Here is a 19,829-nt window from a genome sequence, read left to right on the forward strand (position 1 = left end):
AGATGAGGTACACAAGAACCAGTTCATGAAGGGTCTTGTAAAACAAATGAAGCAGTAAGGATTTTATCATAATTGCAACACGAAGCCATTGAAAAGATTTAGGCCCAGGAAATCAGACATACATTTTAGAAAGATAATTCTGACTATAAAGTGGGAAAACAAAGGCAAGGAGACCACGGAAGATTCTGATAGCAATCAATCTATGATGGTATGGAATAAGTCAGTGATACTAGGAATGGAGAGAAGTGGAAAGATTAAAGATATTTTTAGGAAGTAAAAGAGACAGGGCTTGGTGATTGGCTATATGTGGGCAGTGTAGGAGAGGATTGTGTCATTTGCTGAGACTGGAAACACAGGAAGAAGAAAAGATTTGGGAGAAGGCTGCTGAGTTCTCTTTTTGGATGTATTGAATTTGGGGTACTAAGGGATAAGCAAGTACAAGTGTTGGGCAAGCAAGTGAATGTATGGATCTTGTATTCTGTATAGAACTCTCTGAACTGGAGATGCAGACTGGAGAGCTGTTAGTATGAAATGGTAACTAAAGCCACGGGAGTGGTGTATTGCCCAAGGCAATGTGTAGAGTGATGAGAGAACAGGCTGGGACACCAAAGATTAAGGGTTGTGCAGAGAAAGAGGACTTAAAAATACCCTCAGTCTAGCAATAATCCTGAAGCCATAATTTGTGCATTAGTTATATTCTCCTTGGCCAAGTGTAGTGCTAGAAGTACTAACAGGTATAAAAATCTTGATTTTTTTCCTCTTCTTTCACATTTGTAAAGCTCTTAATTGGGAATGAAAACATTTAAAATAAATTGAAGTCAATAAACATTTGTAAAATAACTGTTAAAATATAATCTACAAAACCAAACAAACAGCCCTTGATTGCTCAATACATAGCTTTCTACTTGACAACAGACTTTTACTTCTGCTGTAACTTGCCCTCCATCAGCTCTGTAACTGTTTCTTATTTCCTGATCATCTGGATAGTCTATAGTGGCTTTGCAGCTCAGTGACATCCCAGAGAGATTTTCTCTGATCAAAACATGTGATTAAATAGAGATATATGTTGGTCAGAAGACAGTCATGGTTCATATTTCTCACAAGGAAAAAATACAAATACAGTTTTGGATGGGTTGATGGGGACTTGCCTTTATATGCTTCTTTTATATTCATAGGAGTAGAAGGGAAATGCGGCCTCCCAGGCTAATCAGTGGTGTGCTGATAAATGTTTAACAATTGGCTTGCCAGGGAAAAAGAGTCCTAGTTTGTCATGTTTGCCAATTTTCTAGTGTAAATATTGCCCCTATACACAATTTCAAGCTACCAACTTGATGTCACTGAAGGCAGAGTAGGAAAAAAAATGTATACAGTTGGTTCCTGCAAGCCAATGCAAGCTGATACCAGCACACTACTAGACCAAGAATGACCTGACTGGTGGCCAGGAATGGGAAACTACCTTATACATGATAGCTTAAGATATGAGAGAACTAAATCCTACAAAATACTGAGTTTTTACTTTAATGAAAATGGATTTATTCATCTATAGTCAGCTTATTTGTAGGTCTTGACCTTTTCCCTTTGAATTAAGGGCTGGCAGTATGAGCGATATATACACCAATAATCTAATAATACAGCATTGTGACTTCTAGCTCTTATTCATAGCAATAATAGTTTCTAAAATTGGCTTGTATCTGAGATTGAAAAAATTGAGAATTATGTTCGATCTAATTCCTTATACCTTGAAGCAAAGAAATGACCAGTTTCTCTTCATTTGAGGCTGTCAGTATAATCTGCATTCTAATATATTTCATCAAAGAAAATATTTTATTTCCATCAAATAAGAAAGTTTGTTTTTTCCCTATAAAAGCAAACAATTTGATGGCATACTACTATAACTAATAATATGTGCAGAAAGAAGAGCAGCAAAATGTCTCATTTCTTTATAGAATTTAATATATACCCTATTAACAGCAGTGTGCAGATACATAGTAATTGACAGTATATTAAATAATTACCATTAAAAGTTAATTTTAAAATATTTTCAATATTAGACAGTGGTGGAACCAGAGCTGTTATTATACACACTTTATCTTTTTTACATTCCAAGAGGAAATTAAAATTCCTGGTAGTATTAGAAAAAATGCACTTTTGAATATTTAATGTAGATATACAAAATCTCATGACCTCTATTAAAAACCTTGCAATTCTACTGCACACAAATGAAGAGACCTTTTCAAATAATCTGCACTTACACCGAGTTCATAAAGGTTACTATAAAAATATTGCAAACCCAATAAAAACACAATGATATAGTACAAGTCTTTCTAAGTCAGACTGTAAAAGATATGTATTTATACAAATGCACAATACTTTTTAGTGCTCTCTGGTACTTTTATTTGGGATTTTCTAATTTTAGAAATCTAAATTGAACATTTTCATCAATTTTCTGCTTCAGAATGGAAGACAGTGAGAACTTGTACAATAAATTTTAAAAACAGGATTGGGTAAAAACTTTATAAAGTAGAAGAGTAAACACTTTACACACTTTGGTTATTGCCCTGCCAAAGATTAAAAATGCCCTATTGTCCCAAGTCCTCTTATTTAACTTGAATTTCTAATTATCTTAACTACCTCTCTTTTGTCTACATAGAAAGTCTTCGAGATGAAAGTGTAAAGATTTTAGGTTCTCTAACAAAATTCAAACTGTAAGCAAGCCATTTCCATTTTCTAAGTATATTTAAGAAATATTTATTTCAATATAAAACCCCAAAGTGCTGAATTAAGACATTAATAACATGCCTGGGGCCAATTACTTATTTGGCTTTAGCCTTAAAGGAATATTATACAATTGACTGTTGAGTTCCAAACTTAAGCATTTGGTTTTATACTGTAATACTGTACTTCCTAATACAGATATCAAAGAAAATGAGCTGATTTTTAAAAAAAGAATAGTAAAGAATTTCAGCCATAATACAAACCAATTTTGGGGGGGGGGAAATCCATGCCAACATAGGAAGTAGATTTTTAAAATCTTACAATAATTGCTATAAAAGAACTATAAAATGTAAATTTCTGAAAAAAATACAATGAAATGTCTCTTTAGGAAAATACTCAACTGGTTAGATACAATAATATATAGCATTACCATGGGGTGTAGCCAACTATGGACCTGGCTTATGAGACTTTAAAAATTCACAAAAAGTAATTAGCACCAAAATTGTCTAAAACTTCAAATGATATACTGAAGTGATTCCAAGCCCAAGTATTACATTATAAAAAGGTTACATTTAACTTGGGACGTTTCTCCAACAATAATAAATATATTTCTTTTCAATCTTTAGAAAATATGCTAGCTTTACTGATTTTCATCAAAATGTTAAGGTAGTGTATAGTAATTATCATTTACATTGGTCTGGGCTGAGCAGGGACAACAGAAATCCAAATTATTTCCAAATAATACGGGTTTTCTTTGGTGGGGGTTGGTGGGGAGCAATTCTCCAATTAAAAGTTATTTTTAGCTCGTTGTTTCATCCTTTTTCTTCTAAATGTTTTATTGGAGCTCTTTGCAAGACCTGTATTGCCCATTTTGAATTTCACATTCTATTTTCCCTGCTCACTTTTGGTGTTATTTAAGATCTGTCATAGGAATAGGGGTGTCTGAAAGTGGGCACAGATCACAGTAGATAATTTTGAGTAAGTTACAAAATATATATTCAACCCTATAATAATCAAGAGTTGAGTTTAATTTTAAACAACATCAACTTATAAATTTAGTTACAAAACAGCACACAATTTGAAACAAGGCAAACTTTTCAGCGTTCGTGTAGTGAAATATAGAACTTCACTAATTACATATATGGCTACCAAATGTTGAACAACAGTTCATTTGGCCCTATTTTACTGTTGCACATAAATAATGACAAGGCAGAGAATAGCAACTAGTCCAAGGGCTTGTAGGCCAAGGAACCACAGCATAACCCAAAAGAAAATGACTATTACTGGTTCTACAATTTGTTCTCCAAAATACATCCTTGTGAAGCCCATGTTGATGAGGTTTTTGTTCAGTTCACCAAAAAGTGTTCCCATCTTTTTGTAGTCATCTCCAACAGGCTCGCCAGTGTGGTTTTGTGATTCTTCAATATCCTTTAAAAAACAAAACAAGACAAAACAAAACATAAACATAAAATGAGAAATAGATGAAGGTCTTTAAGAATAACAACTGTCATAGATCTTTTCTAATCTTCCCAAGTATATACTGGTCATACTTCAGATAATCATTCAATAATACTTGGGAATTGTCCTTTTGATTGTCATATAGGACAACTGTGTCTGTGCCCAAGAAAATGGAGAGCACTGACTTACTGATTTCTACAGAATCAACATTGACTGGACCCTCAACCACCAGAATACTGATTTACAAGATGAAGGATATAGCTGATTCATTTCCATTCACTTTCTAGTTTCCTAGAATTGCACAAAGACAACTTCTTAAATGAAGACTCATGTTCATATTGCTCTTGTCAGTGTCCATGATTTCAGAACCACCTTTTCCCTCTATTTTGAGGCAGGGCCCTGGATAGCTCTACCCTGGTAAGTAAGCTTCTTTTTAGACCACTCCTTTTGACACTGAGACTTCATGGAACCTAGCCTCAGCTGACTGGAGCAGGGCTTGCTGCTACTGTAAGCAATCCTCAGCTGTTACTGCTGTGATCTTTCAGTCTTAGCTGGAGAGCTAGGAACACTTCAGTGTAGGCTCTTGCATAGTCTCCTGTCCAAATTCTACAAAAGTCCTAAATGCCTCTTATTAATCTCATCAGAAGAAACCTATAGTTTCCAGGTAGGAAGCATTTTGTACAATAAACCCAATAGTCCACGTAGAGGTCAGTTCCTCAGAAAATGCTGATGTGTACCCAATTAAACATACCAAAAATTATATACTATTTCTATTACCTCTTAGTCTTACAACAATTAAGGCTTTCATGTTAGTTATTAAGCTACAGTCTCTCAGCTGCAAACCCACCCTTTGGAATCCTGCAGACATATCTGGCTCCCTGTTAGGCTCTGCCAATAGAGGAACTAGAGAGACACTGCACAGCTGGAGAAGGAAGAAGGGATTTGCTCTTTCTTGTTGGCCTCTCATGGGTTTCTTGGTCCTGTCAGTCTCACTCTAGCAATAGTTTACTCAGGCAGTGGTAGGTCCTTCCAGTAGCAGCCACTGATTTCAATCTGGTGGCTTCCCAACACTTGCAGAATCACTCTCAATGTGCCTTCTTGAGATACCAGATCAAACTCGTGAGTTCCTCTTCCCCAGATACCTGCTTCCCAGGTCTATGATGTCCCTTCTTTAAGTTAGAAACCAGCACTAGGTAAGCAGTGATCAGTTCTTGGAAGTCTGAGCTCCATGGATGGGGCCTTCCCCAGTCTTCTCAGTTTTAGTAATTCTACCTCTTTTATTTGCTTCCCCAGGCTTAGGAGTGGTAGCTGCTTCCTGCTGTTACTATCAGTGGAACTTTAGCCTACTTTAGTGCAGTGGTTTTTAAGCTTTACCATAAGGTAGAAGCCCCTGGAAAGCTTTTACGCACAGATTGCTGGCCCACCAGCAAGGTTTCTGATTCAGTCAGCCACAAGTAAGGCTTGGAGTCTGAGAATTTGTACTTCTAACAACTTTCCAGGAGGTGCTTATGATGCTTTTTTTTTTTTTTTACCATCTTTAGATATCATGACCTTAATGTTTTCTTTTTGTCTTTTCTATTCTTCAGTGCTCACTTAACAATTCTTTGTATTAGATTATCTTTGTTAAAATAATTGATATAGTTTCTCTCTTCTCACTAGACTGTAATATAGTCACAAAAGCAAAACTATGTCATGTAGGTGACATAGTGGTATTTATAATTTATTAAATCTAATTTATCCTAGGAGTGATGATTCAAATCAGTAATTAGTTATTGAGTATCTACTTGCTCATAGTAGGTGCAAGTTGGAAAATTACTCATGTTTTAAAAAAAGCTTTAGGTATAGGGTTTCACATATTAACAAGTAAATATTAAATGCCATTAAGTATGTTGTATATGCCAAAAAAAGTTAGTTAGCTTAACTTGAGGCACTCTTCAAACACATAAATCAAATTTAGATTCCTTTAGTAAAAGCCAGAGCTTAATCATTTCAGAAATCAGTAAGTAAATAACTAAAAATATTGTCATTAAAAATTTCTCTATCCTACACATACAGTTTAAAATACATATTTAAAGAAAGAGAGTGATGAAATCTAATTTTTATTTGCAATAGACAAAATGATTTTCAATATAACTTTAAGCTGGTCTTTTCCGTATAATAGTAATTTATGTAGAGCACAGTGTCATTGATGAAATAGTAGAAAAATGAGACTCAATGGGGCATCATTCTTAAGTCTACATTTTAAGTTTAAGGAAGAAATATTTTTGAGTTATAAGTACATATAATTTAATAACTTACTTTTCGATGTTCATTTTTACCAAAAAAAAAAAAGTGAGAAAAACAAAATGCTGTAGAGATAACTTGGGAGATAAAATCCAGGCTCCAACATTTACACTGAGTGTGACCTTGACCAAATTACTTCACTTTCCTGAGCTTCAGTTTTTCTAACCCACAAAATGGAATTTATATGAATCCTTTTTGATACTGATAATATCCTCCTGAATTATAATTTATTTGTTAACCCTTCCTTATTTTTTGTATTTTAACTTCTAAATTATTTTTTCCTTCACTCGTGCTAAAATTAGGTCAGTTTTATTTTCTCAGCTTCCCATGCTTTTTAATATGTTCTGTGAGAATATACCACATTAAAAAAGAAAAACAAAAAATCTTGTTCTTTCCTGAGATTAAGCCTTTCTTTTCTTTACAATAGAACTTGAAGAGTCCTTAATTTAGTTTGTAATTCTTCTGGTCCCTCAACTCTCTCTTTTACTCCAGGGTCTAGCATTGTATCATTTCTGGCCTCTTTTTTTCATTTTTTTATTCAAGTTTTTTTCTTTTTTACTACCTCCAATTTCTTTTAATCTATGCACTTATTTTGTACTTTGGGGTTTTCTGTTGTTACTGAAGCCTTTTTAAGACTTTTTCAGTGTTTTTGTGGTTTCAGTACAAAGTAAGTACCCTAATCTGAAGCAGTTTTTTCTGAAGATTTACTTTAAATTCTTCTACATTCTGCTTGTGGGTTTTTCAGGGGAAGAAGTAGGTGTTGCAACACTTAAGTCAAAATAGGCAATTAGTTAACTCCTGGAGGCCAAGTAGGGAGGCAGCAGTGAATCACACCATCTCAGATCCTGGGAACAGCTGGTGGGACAGAGATTAGAAGTGGAAAACCCAATAAGAACTGGTCTGGGTGTGCTGTGGCTGCTGCAGCCTGCTGCTTCTCTTTTTTTTAATGTGAAAACTTTCAAACCCACAACATTAGAAAAAGTACTACAATGAACCCCTAAGTATGTATGAGCCAGATAAAATAATTACTAAAACTCTATCACTTTACTGAAGCACTTCTTAATCTGGGCAATCTAAAGAAGAGGAAAAAAGCAAAGTCACTAGAAGAATGCCTACAAGTGGCATCTCTTCACAAATGAAGTTCTGTCGAAACAAAGATATCCAGCAGTTAATTGGATGGGGGTTCAAATAATCCTAAAGGAAAGACACTTAAAAACATGGAAGAGAAAAAAGGCAGCATTCTTGGATCACTGACATTATAGTCAATCTTATTACAGTATTTTCTGTATCCAGGGTATCCCCTCAATACCACAGTCCTACATCCTTTAGCTCCCTTACATATCTGATCTCTGAAAAAAGAAAAGCTGTGTAAACACATTTTCCTTTTTTATAGAATGAGTACATTTAAGACAGTGAAATGAATATCACTATCTTTTTTTTTGTTTTTTGTTTTATATCTTTCTTCACTGTTTATAGCATACTTGAAGGTGAGTTTATTCAGCATAAAATTGCTCAAAATTTTATTTTCATCTTCTATAAAAATTTAAACAAGGTAAAGCTATTTGCAGCAGTTTAGTACATTTTTCATAGCCCTTTCGAGGTATTGAAGACTAGAATTCAGATTCAATTGTGAAAAAAGACTTAAGAGAATGAAGAGAAAGAATTAAGAGAAATGCTTAGCACAGCTGCAATACGGTTAAAAATCAACCAAACACAGACACATACAGAAACACTTCACCCATAAAACAATATACCAGTGCAGAAATACAGATGGCATTCCCCCAACCCCTGTTCTACCATTAATCACTTTATGTCTTTGCCAAATTTTATTCTTTGTATGTGAGGTCCCAATGGAAGAACATTTATCAAATGCACAGTTTCCTTCATTATCATATAATAGTACTAACTATGACATGCACATTAAAAAGGATTCTCACCAAAATAGTAATATTATTATTTTTGTCCATAATTAATGACATAGGGGTGTTAGAATTGATTGAAAATCCTTCTTAAAAGAACACAGAATTAGTGATGAGAAATTAAATAAATCGTAGGATTTTTAGGAGAGAAGTATCCGTAAAGATAATTAAATCAAAGTCTCTCACTTTAGAAACAACAAAATAAGAGGTTAAATCACACAGCTTAACAAAAAATACAAGTTTTGAAAGCAAAGAGGATAGATTCAAATCTTTCTCTGTCGTGTAGACAGGGCAAATTACTTAACCACTGACCCTCAGTTTTCTTATGTATAAAAGGGGCATTTATCTACCTCATAGAGTTGTGATAATAAAATAAGGAAACATGAAAAGCTTTTAGAATACACACAATAATCACTCAATATATGGTAACTATTATTACTATACTTTCAGTCGAATTTAAGTCTTGTGATTTTTATTTCTAATCTTTCTGTTGTAATATGCTGTCTGAGAGAATAAATACCTTAGTGATCATCTTTCTCATGATAATTAAATTCAGTTGTGTTTTTCTTAAGTGTTATGACAATTTAATTATATAGAAATAGAGAGGGGATGTTTTCTATGGCACATCCTTACCTTATGGAACAATCTGTGCACATTAGTGTGGCAGAACCTGCTTATTCACTTTAAGAAGAGTGCAAGCTACAGTCTATAAACAGGCTTTTACTGACTGGGTGACAATTTAAGATTGACTTTCAATTGCTTTCCCGTATACAGTATTGGAAATCTGCTATTTTTGACTGTGTGCTTTTTATTCTACTTTCTTCTGCTGGTATTTCTTGATTTAACTTTGGGGAAACCTTCCCCTACCCACTCTTGGTCCATGTCTTTTGGCTGAATATGTCCCTATTCCCTAGTTCCAGGCCTGGCCAATCAGAACATTTCATTTCCTTGGGCATGTGATTAGTTAAGGAATGAGCATTACAATCCAAGACAAGCCAATGAAAGCTCTACCTAAAACTTCTGCTGTAACTATTGAAAAAGAGACATTTTTTTCCCCCACTGCTATTGGTTAGCTGGTAAGATGTAGGGCATCTTATTACAATAAGGGGAAAGCTTGCTATGAATGAAGCCAATATAAAGTAAAGCCAAGAAATGACATAGTTGATGTTGTGTGAATACTTGAATCCAGCTAGCGCATCTGCCTTTTTTTTTCTTTAAATAACATGAGCCACTAAATTCTTGTTTTGTAAAAATCTATTAAAAGTTGAAGTTTTGTCACTTGGAACCAAGAGTTCTGACTATACATGATGATGACGATAAAAAAATAGTAAGAGCTACCATTAACTGAATGTTTACTATATGCTAGATATTGTGTTAAGCACTTTATATTCATTATGCCATTTAATCTTCTTTTATTATAATAAGTATGATTTGTTAATTTAAAAGCCTGCGTTCTTAACTATAGTGCACAACTTCCTCATTAATTTGGTTTTACTGTTTTATTGTACTAGCAATAATGGACATGATAAATGTATTAATAATAGTAAAAAAATAATGAGAGTTATGCAAGTGGAAATTTTTAGATATAATTTTCTAAAAGTTTTAAAAAACTACATAAGAATACATGGATACATGGTTATTATAAATATTCAGATAACACAAAAGGATACAGAGTAAAAGCTAAGATGCTGATTTCTTTTTGTCACATTAGGTTAACCTTACCTAGCTATCAAGCAGAGCCAGACTCAATATCCCAAGCCCATGGAAATCCTAATTGGGAAGGTAAATTTATTTCAGTATACATTTCAAGATGTATAATGAGCAAAAGGGAGACAATGTTTAGGTAGCACATAGTAATCTGCGAATTTAGGTTCATTAAATGAAGAAATGAATTAATGAATAATTCCTAAGTCTTCTTTCTGCAACCTCTTCTCCTTTGAACTTGTTTATTCAACTGTAGGTTTCACCTGCTATCCAAAAGTAGAGTGTTCCTATGAAACCTTTCGTAAGCCAAGATGGAGTAAAGCGAAGAAGCAATTCTCTTAGGACACATCTTGCTAATGGATACATAAAACAAACTGAGAAAAAAGCACAGATGCTCACAGACACAATTCAAAGCTATGGTGGCCTGATGCTGAGATGCTGAGATGCTGAGTGTAGTTCCGAGGAAAGGAGTTTGGTGGGGTCCCTCTATAGCTACTTGGGATGTATGCTGTTTCTGTAACAGCTCGCTGCAAAACAAATATTGAGCACTCTTTTCCCTTTACACCTTTTTTTCTTACAAGCAAAATCCTCTTTGGACTTCTTTTGATTATCAAAAGCAGGAACAAACTAATGAAGGTCTTTCATAAAAGTGAAGTGGTGGAAGGCAAATTTTTAAAAAGCAGGGAATACCTGTACTCCATTGACTGTTTTTCGACTTCACTAGGATTGTAGTCCAGTGTCTAACTTCTCTCAATCCACTTACCCTCTTCCTTCTTCAGTCTCCTCATTCAGCTTGAGCTCTATGACCCAAATTTTAATAAAATTTTAAACAATTTTGTCTCATAGGGCAAAACCCTAATCTCGGAGTAACAACTATTTTTTGTGTCTGCACCTGAGTATGATGCTCTGGAAAGTCACACGATAGGGTACCAATAGTTTATGACAACACTAAACAGATCCTCAAATACATTCCTTCTTCATTTCTCTGCTCATCTCTTTTTTTTTTCTCTGCTCTCTACAAAGACTACTTCAAATCTCTTCTTTTAAAAATCTTGAGCTGCCTCCTACTCCTGTCTTTATCCCTCTCCTTCAGCAAATTACTGGATCTTCTATTTCTCAGGAAAAAGAAGCAGTCAGCAGAGTGTCCTTAACTTCGTGATACTAAAAGTATCAAAGTTTATGTCCATCTTCCTTGTATTCTCTTTTGTTACAAATAAAGAAATAAGGAAGTACTCCTCCATCTTTGTCCACTTCCTCTTACCCATGCTTAGGCTCACATCCTTTCCTACTTTATAGTATCCCTTCTCCATTATCCCTCTGTCTCATATTTATTCAGTCTTCCCCACTCGATTGGCTCCTTTTCATCAGTATTTATACATTTATACATCTTTCCCCCTTAATTCATCTAAGCCACATTGTCCTCTAGCTTTGCCTTGCCTTTTCTTCTTCATAATCAAACTCTTTGAGACAATTCACTTTGCTTGTATCCAGTTCTTCATCTTTATCAGGAACTGTGAAGGGACTGATATTTTATCCTACTTGCATGTTAACAAGTTAGCCTATCATGGTTTCATGGATATTGGCAAAAGACACAAGCCTCCTGGGTCTGAGATAAAGGACTTTATTACTCATGCCACAGGAAGCAGCCCAAGTTTCATGTTGATGCTGGTTGCCTCCTAAGTCCCACAGGGTGACAGTGGCATAGGTAGATGCTGCATGCAGTGGATTTGTGTCACAGCTGAGGAACTCTGAGCTTAGGGAACGCTAATCTTTTATAACGGGCTGTAAGCAAATCTGCCTGACCTTTGTCCCAGAGGGAGACATCATCTTTATTATATTGGAGAGCAAACAAATCTGCCCTCTATTCCTCAAGGAGACACTATTCCTATCTTTCAAGTTTGTTCACTTAACAAACATCCTTGAAAAACAGTCATGAACAGAAGTTCTCAGTGCAAGAGATCCATGGAGAATTGCTCCCAACAATCTTCTGTTCAGACCTCAACCTACTCCAGTCTGGCTTCTGTCCCCATCATACCACCAAAATAGGTCTTGAAAAGGTTATCAATAAACTGCCACATCAATAAGTTAGAGAGTTTTCAGTTCTTATTTTATTCAACCCCTAAGCAGCATTAATGATAACCATTTTTACTTTTCTTTTGAATTTATATGATATCACATCCTCCTGTTCTGTTTTCATCCCTCTGGCTGTATCTTTCTCAGCCTGCTTTGTCGGTTCATCATCCTCAATTAGCTATTAAATATTGGTCCTCAATCTCTGGCCTTAAGCCCTCATCTCTTTTTTCTTCCATATTTTCTTCCCACATAAGCTCATCCAAATCTTACAGTTTCAGTTACCAACAATAAATCAGTTATTTAAATACTATATTCAGCTCAAGCCCTTCTTCTGCACCCATATATTCAACTGCCTTCTCAACAGTTACACTTGGATATCTTGAATATACTTTAATGTTCATCAGATCCAAGGTCAAACCTATGATCTTCCTCCTCAAAACTGGTCTTCATTCAATGAACAGATTCTCAGGAATAAAATTCATCTTTAATTTCTACAATCCAGAAACCCAGGCATGATCTGCAAAACCTTCTTTTTCCTAATTTCCCATATTCAATTTATTAGTGGGTTCTACTGCTTTTAACACCTAAATTCTAAGTATCTCCCTAATCCGCTTACTTCTTCCTGTATGATTCTACCTACCTATCTCACTTGTTCTCATCTTACACTCTGATCCCTCCTTCCCTTTCTCTACTTTAGCCTCCCTGTCCTAATTTGAGTCTCTCAAACTCACCTGCTTTCCTTGACCCAGAACTTTTGAGAAGTTATTCCCTCTGCCTGGTACTTTCCACCCTCTTCTCTTTATTTAGTAATTCCTATTCATTCTTCAGATCTTGAGGAAGGCTGTCCTGACTTTTCTGCTAGAAAACTCTTCTTATTAAATGCACTTATCACACCACATAGCTATCCTTATCTCAGATGAATTTTGTGTTTTGCTTGTGTGATTATCTGATTCATGTTTATTTCTTCACTGGCCTGTAAGCAGCAAAAAAGCAAAAATTATGTTTTTCCCTCTTAACTCTTTCTTTTTTGATTTGACTTATACATGTTGTGAAATGCTATTTACCATAAAAGGTTTGTTTGCATTATCTCATATAGATACAATAAAAAGAGAAAGCAAAAATAGGAAAAAAAAAACCCTGGGGATGAGAACTCCTAGGATTTACTCTAACAACTTTCATTTATATCATACAGCAGTGTTAACTATAGTCATCATGTTGTATATTACATACCTAGTACTGATTTATCTTGTAACTGGAAGTCTGAACCTTTTGACCAGATTTCTCCAATTCTCCCTCCCCTTTAACTTTTATATTCTCAGTGCCTGTCATATTTTAGGCACTTCCATCATAGATTACAACATCTTACAAGGTGTTTGATGTAACCGTTCTACTAATTTGGCCTACTTTCTAACTGTCCCCTAAAATGAGCTCTATTCTAGTCACATACCCTGCCCTCTGCATCACCTCCACTCACATGTTAAGGCTTAAGGTAACAAACACTGTGTTAACATCTACTATCCTTGTTTCATATGTTACCCTATTTAAAATTCAAAATAACCCTATGAGATAGGTATATTATGGTGAGTCTGAGACTACTTGCTCAAATAGAGATATATAATATATAGATATTATGTGGAAGAACCAAGATTGAATTTTAGAATGATTCCACAACTATGGCTCTATACTAGTTAGGCAATATTACTCCCGTTTTAAAACTCAGTATGTAAAAGGTTCTTTATTGCTTAGTCATAAAGTATGAGCATTTATAAAGCCAAAACCGGAATTTTTAGATAAGATGGAAAATTTTGAGGCAGGGCAAGGAAAGCCTTTTAAATGGAGGACACATTCTGCATGGAAAGTTAGCTGAAATTAGGTAAGATGTAATGAGACAAACAGCAGTGAAGATCCCAATTACTGCATGCCAGGGAAATCAGTATGTGAAGAACACTAATAAAGAGTGCTTTATCAGTTAATTAAAAATTAAACCCCAGAATAATATTTTCATTATTGCATTAACCATAGGACTTGGCAAGATTATATACTGTAATAGTTCAAGAGGCTTATCTGTTTGTATGTTTCCTCCCCCCAACACACACACACACACACACACACACACGTCTTCTGTTCTAAATCCTGCCCTTTGTCCTTGTAAGTGGACTCCTGGAATCAGGAAAATGATATTGGTTCCTAATCATAAACAATTGTGAGAAAGTGTCTCAAAAGAAGAGAAAAGAACAGGCACTTACAATTTTCTAATCTCTCTTATTTGTTGGCTGGTGTACAAACTGTCTTCTCAATACCTCCCTTTCTGCTTCTCTTTATTTCTAACTAAGAATGTGAGTTACCATTTGGTATCATTTCCTTACTCCAGTACAAGTTTTTTTCCACCTTTATGTTTTGTGCTGATCTTGTCAAATATATTTCAACGGTATAGACTCAACAATTATATACATATTGTTTTCTGCAACCGCTTTTAAATCAGTCAAGAGAAGATGAGCAATTATACTATCGTTTGCAATTACATGATCACCTTCACCAGTGCTATTTGTGTTTGTGTGTATGTGTGTGTGAGAGAGAGAGTGTGTGTGTGTATGTGAATTCAAAGTCTGGCATCACATGTTTTCATCCTTATAACTTCCTTTGAAGTTAGTTCTTGTAAGACGGGTCTACTGGCAAAAAATTCTGTTTTTATTTATCTGGGAAAGTGTTTCACATTCATTTTTGAAAGGTAATTTTGCTGGATATAAGATTGTTCATGGACAGGTTTTTACTTTCAGCACTTTGAATGTGTTGTCCTATTGCCTTCCGTCCAAGTTTCTGAGGCAAAATCAACTATTGATCTTACTGGGGTTTCCTTGTATGTGATGAGTTGTTCCTCCCTTGCTGCTTTCAAGATTTTCTCTTTGTCTTTCAATGTTTTAATCATGATGTATCTGGATGTAGATCACTTTGTTTATCCTACTTAGATTTCACTGAATTTCATCTATGCATAGCTTAATGCTTTTCATTAAGTTTGAAAAATTTTCAGCCATTATATCATAGAAGATTTCTTCTGTCTTGTTCTCTTTTCTCCTGATATCCTCATTATTTGTTTGTTGATGTGCTTAATCATGTCCCACAATTCTCTGAGGCTCTGTTCATGTTTTCCATTCTTTTTTTCTGTTTTTCAGATTGCATAATCTCTATTGCTTTACCTTTTAAGTTCACTGATTTTTATCTTCTGCCAACTCAAATAATTTTCATTTGGGTTACTGTACTTTTAACTCCAGAATTTCCATTTAATTAAAAAAAATTCTGTGAATATTCACTATTTGATGAGACACTGTCATCATACTTTCATTTTTAAAGCATGTTTCCTTCAGTTCTTTGAATATATTTATAATCATTGTTCTGAAGTCTTTGTCTGCCAAGTACATCATCTGTACCCAATTGAAGACATTTTCTATTGCCTGCTTTTTTTTTCCTATTTGTGGATCATACTTTCCTGCTTCTTTCCAGGTTTCATCATTTTTTGCCAATACCTGGACATTTTAGGTATATTTTAGCAATACTAGATACTGATTCCATACCCCTACTCTGGAGATGGTTGTTGTTGTTGTTTGCTTGTTTATTTGTTTAGTGACTTGGCTGAACTAATTCAGTAAAGTCTATTCCTCTGCAGTGTACAGCCTCTGATTTTCCTACTCATATTTTTTCTACTTGTTTTAATATTTTAGCCTCATTACCTAGGTGTTGTCCCTGGGCTAGTCTAGCCATTTATTGGTTAAAAGTTGTGCTTAAGGCCCCTTAGTCAGTTGATTTTTATTCTTTACCATTGGCTGTATCTGTAGCTTGGAGACTGCTATCATAGTTCAGAGATTTTACTTCTTTGCCCTACATTCACAGCCAGGTCTAGTAGCTTTAAGGTTCCTACTCTGACTTTTCCTGAGACTTGGGTACATCCTTGGGCATGAACACAATTTTAAAGACTGTCAGGGGTGGCTGTGACATTTTTGAGCCTTGCTTACTAGGAGTTGTCCCTCGGTCAGAGTAGCTTATTGTTCAATCAGTGTTTGGCCACAGGTTGCATTTAATCTCCTTGTTCCTGTGAGGCTTCTGCCCTGTTTTGATGGGTCTGTGCGCAGCTTAGGGAATGCTTTCAAGTCTACACCACATCCTGCTACAATTGTTCCTGAGTGGGTGCAGCCTAGCAAAGCATACTTGCCTTCCTGATCCTCTGATGACTATGATCCCAGGAGGGTTCTTCATGGCTGACTCTTCCCCTGGTTTTCTCTTTAAAACTTCTGGATGCTCTGTTGTTTTGATGTATTGTAGTGCTATCAGCCTCCTCTCACTTGCTCTTCATCAAGACCTGTACTGTTTTCAACAACAGCCTTAGGCATGGAGTTCCCCACCCCTTCTTCCAAATAAAGTCCATCTTCTCAGGCAGATCCAAAGAACTCTTTAATTTTACGGTCTGCCTTTTCCCTGGGCAGAACACCTGCAGCATTGCATTGGAGTTTGGAGGAGGGGCCCTCTTTTCCGAGGGTGACAACTTTGCTCTACAAGCAGGGCGTGGGGAGCAGCTTTTGGTCTTGGCTTGCCTCTTCTGGTGTGGAACCTATAGCCTGTAGTGAGTTGGGACAGGTAATAGGGCCTCAGTGTTATCAGCTTGCTGTGCCTAGGGTGGGATTTGCTTGAAGAAGGGAGACCTGGTCCTTCCTGCCACACCTACTAGAATAGACTTCCGGTAACATGGAGCTGGGAGGGGATGGAGGAAAGGGATGAGAAAGTCTTCCCCTCCAGGGTGAAAACTGTAGCCCTAGACTGGGAGTTAGGAGGAGAGTGGAACCTCATCTTCTTGGCTACACATGCTGGAGCTGGAGCTTCTACAACAGGGCACTGTGATGGGGAGGTAATGGATTAGGGTGTGGCTTAACTGCCACAAATAATCACTGTATCTAGATTTAGCAGATTGTCTTTAATGACTGTTTCTTCATTTGCTGTATGCTCTTAGGATGATTGCTAAAGATTTTAAACGATTATTTTGTTTTAAGTAATTTTCACCAGTTAAATTGCTATTTTGCTGGGATAAGGTCTGCTGAATTTCTTACTTCATTGTTCTGGAAGTCTTGCCATGGTTGTTTCTGGACATTAATTACTTTTGATGGTGAATTGAAGGATGATTTCTGTAAGGGTGAGCCAGGGGATCCTGGATGGTACTCAGCTCATTTTCTGGTATCAGCCCTCAGACCTTAAGCACACTGAATAGTCATTATTTTTCATATATGCTGTGATAATCAAATTCTGAGTGTAAAAGTTCAACTTCTGAGGTTCTATTTAATCATATAGTTCTTCCACTAACCCGCCACCCAACTTCTTTAAAAGTCTTTAAATATTTACTTATATGTAAAGTTTAAATGAATAAAAAAAAGGCTTTTTTTCCTGTCTTATTTCCTCTCATACCAACCATTAAAGAGGTAATTTTCCTTCTTTGCTCAGCAGAGTCTAGCAATTACTTTAGCTGATAATTAACTCATTTTTTAAAATTAAGCCTAAGAAAGGTTAACTTGAAATTTAAATCTCAGAATAGTCCTGCTTTTCCCTTTAGTTGCTTTCATTCAACACATTAAATTTTACACTCATATCTATTTTTTAAAAATAATTTTTAGCATAGTAAGATGCTTTTATCAATATTTATAACCCTCTGGAAAAGTTTGTAAGAGATGAGAAATGTCAGAAGTAAATCAAGAATGCTCTGTGGGTAATAAAATCATCTCCTCCTTCCTAACTCCCCAACTTTTTGTTCTGGCAGCCCAGAACAAAAAAAGTAAACAAAGAAAAAACATACTAATACAAATAAGAACAAATAAAACTACTTTAAGCTATCATGTATATTCAATATAACATTTATAGTTATTTTGCTGTAAAAACACTTCTACTTTATAGAACAAATTTAATTCAACAAAACTTTCCTGGTGCTTATAATGTATTAGATAAATAAAACTATATCCTTAACTTCAACAAGCTAACAACTTAGTAAAAAGGTTAACATTTATATGAAATAAACATATTTTAAGGCAAAATATGACGTGTTTGATAGTCACAAAATGCTTGACATTTAGTTCAAAAAAGGTCAATTTAGTCAAAAAATATATCAGGAGAGCTGGCAAAAATACTAATGGAATGCTTTCAAATATTTAGTTAGATGATATTTTAAAAAGTGATATGGAGTGTTCAACTGCTTTTGTCTTGTTATAAAATAGAATAGGTGTTTATAGTACTGATGTACTACAAACTGATTCTGTGGTTAAAACATCTTTACTTCAGCATTTCATTATCTGCAAAGATTCATTTTTTGATTTTTAATCTTCTTCATCTAAAGCAACAACTAAATTATGTTTAAGTAAAGTTTTTAAATGGTTTTCATAACATATTTATTAATTTTAAAAGCCCTAATATTTTTTGAATATCTACTATGTGCTGGGCAGTGCTTTAAGTACTTTGATCTTCAAAATGTAAAGGAAACTGAAGAGAGATTATGTACTGTAGTCAAGTTCACCTAATAACTGGTGGAGCGAAGACTCATTTTCATTCTTTTCTAAAGCCCTACACTATATGCTTTCTTACAAATATAAACTGAATCCTATAATCATTCACATTCTATTTGTTTTAATATGTCAGTTTTCAACAGTTCAGTTAACTTGTCTTGATTCAGTTATATAGCAAAAATAATAAATCATTTAAAATGGTTTTGTGATGTTTACATTTAGCTCACTGTACAGTATAGCAGCTGGTCTGAACCATAACACAATTTGACCACGATTAAAAATTTTTCTTTCTTTAAAAATAAAAATGAAACCAACATCTAATTCTTAATCCCACCACTGCTCCTCAGAAGAAAAGCAACATAAATTGGCATAAAGACTGAGCACAAAGAACACTACTGAGGCAGATATTTTTGATTGTTTGTTTCATTTATCTAACTGCATCCAGTTAAGAGAGAAACCTGTGTCTTATCTGGACAGAAAATAAACACCTTTTCTTTCCCTTGAAATTTTCTTGCCTTTGTAGTATGAACAGTGAACTTCTAACATAGTGGAATGTGCTTCAATGATTATGGAAAAGCTGCCTTCAGAAGTAACATAATTTTGGTTGACTGTAATTATGGAGAGACAAAAGTGAAGGCGGAAGAACAATGATAGAAACAAGCTTGGATTCGGTTCTAGGGTGATTTTAGACTGAAAAGTCTTCCCCTGCAAAATACTAGAATTTTGCTTCTCTCAATCTACTTCACCGTTCCACTAGGCCTCTCAAAAGAAAGCCCTGTTTTAAAAAAGATCTTGTTGCTTTCTTTCAAAAGGGCAGGAGTCTCACATTTGCATAATACCAGGAGAGAGCATCATATTGTGATAAACAAATACGTGAAAATAGATATTAAGAAAGTAGTTATAAATTTTAAAAACCTTTGGATTAGGTATATATTTAGCCCTTTATTTTCTCTTTGCAATTCAGAACCCACAGTCTACCATTTCAACTATGAATTCATAGCCACATATTCTTCCGCACTCTGACTTTCAGCAGCCACCAAGTTCCCTGCTTCTTCTTCTAGGCTGCTTAGTGTTGTTGCTGGTAAAAATTGTGCTCAAATGCCTCCTTATAAAATCTTGCCGTCTCAGCATTCTTGGTACTCCTTTA

General features: G+C 35.1%; 1 protein-coding gene across 1 annotated transcript in view; it reads right to left on the reverse strand.

Annotated features, from left to right (window-relative positions):
• Nucleotides 1-1,932: 1,932 nt before the first annotated feature.
• Nucleotides 1,933-19,829, reverse strand: part of FAM241A (family with sequence similarity 241 member A) — a 28,083-nt gene continuing 10,186 nt past the window's right edge. Inside the window, exon 2 of the mRNA XM_072938581.1 lies at nucleotides 1,933-4,143. Within this exon, the coding sequence (XP_072794682.1) occupies nucleotides 3,898-4,143 (246 nt within the window). The 3' untranslated portion in view covers nucleotides 1,933-3,897. The remainder of the gene's footprint in view (nucleotides 4,144-19,829) is intronic.

The sequence above is a fragment of the Vicugna pacos genome, chromosome 2 (genome assembly GCF_048564905.1).
Source record: "Vicugna pacos chromosome 2, VicPac4, whole genome shotgun sequence".
In the NCBI taxonomy this organism is placed as follows: Eukaryota; Metazoa; Chordata; class Mammalia; order Artiodactyla; family Camelidae; genus Vicugna; species Vicugna pacos.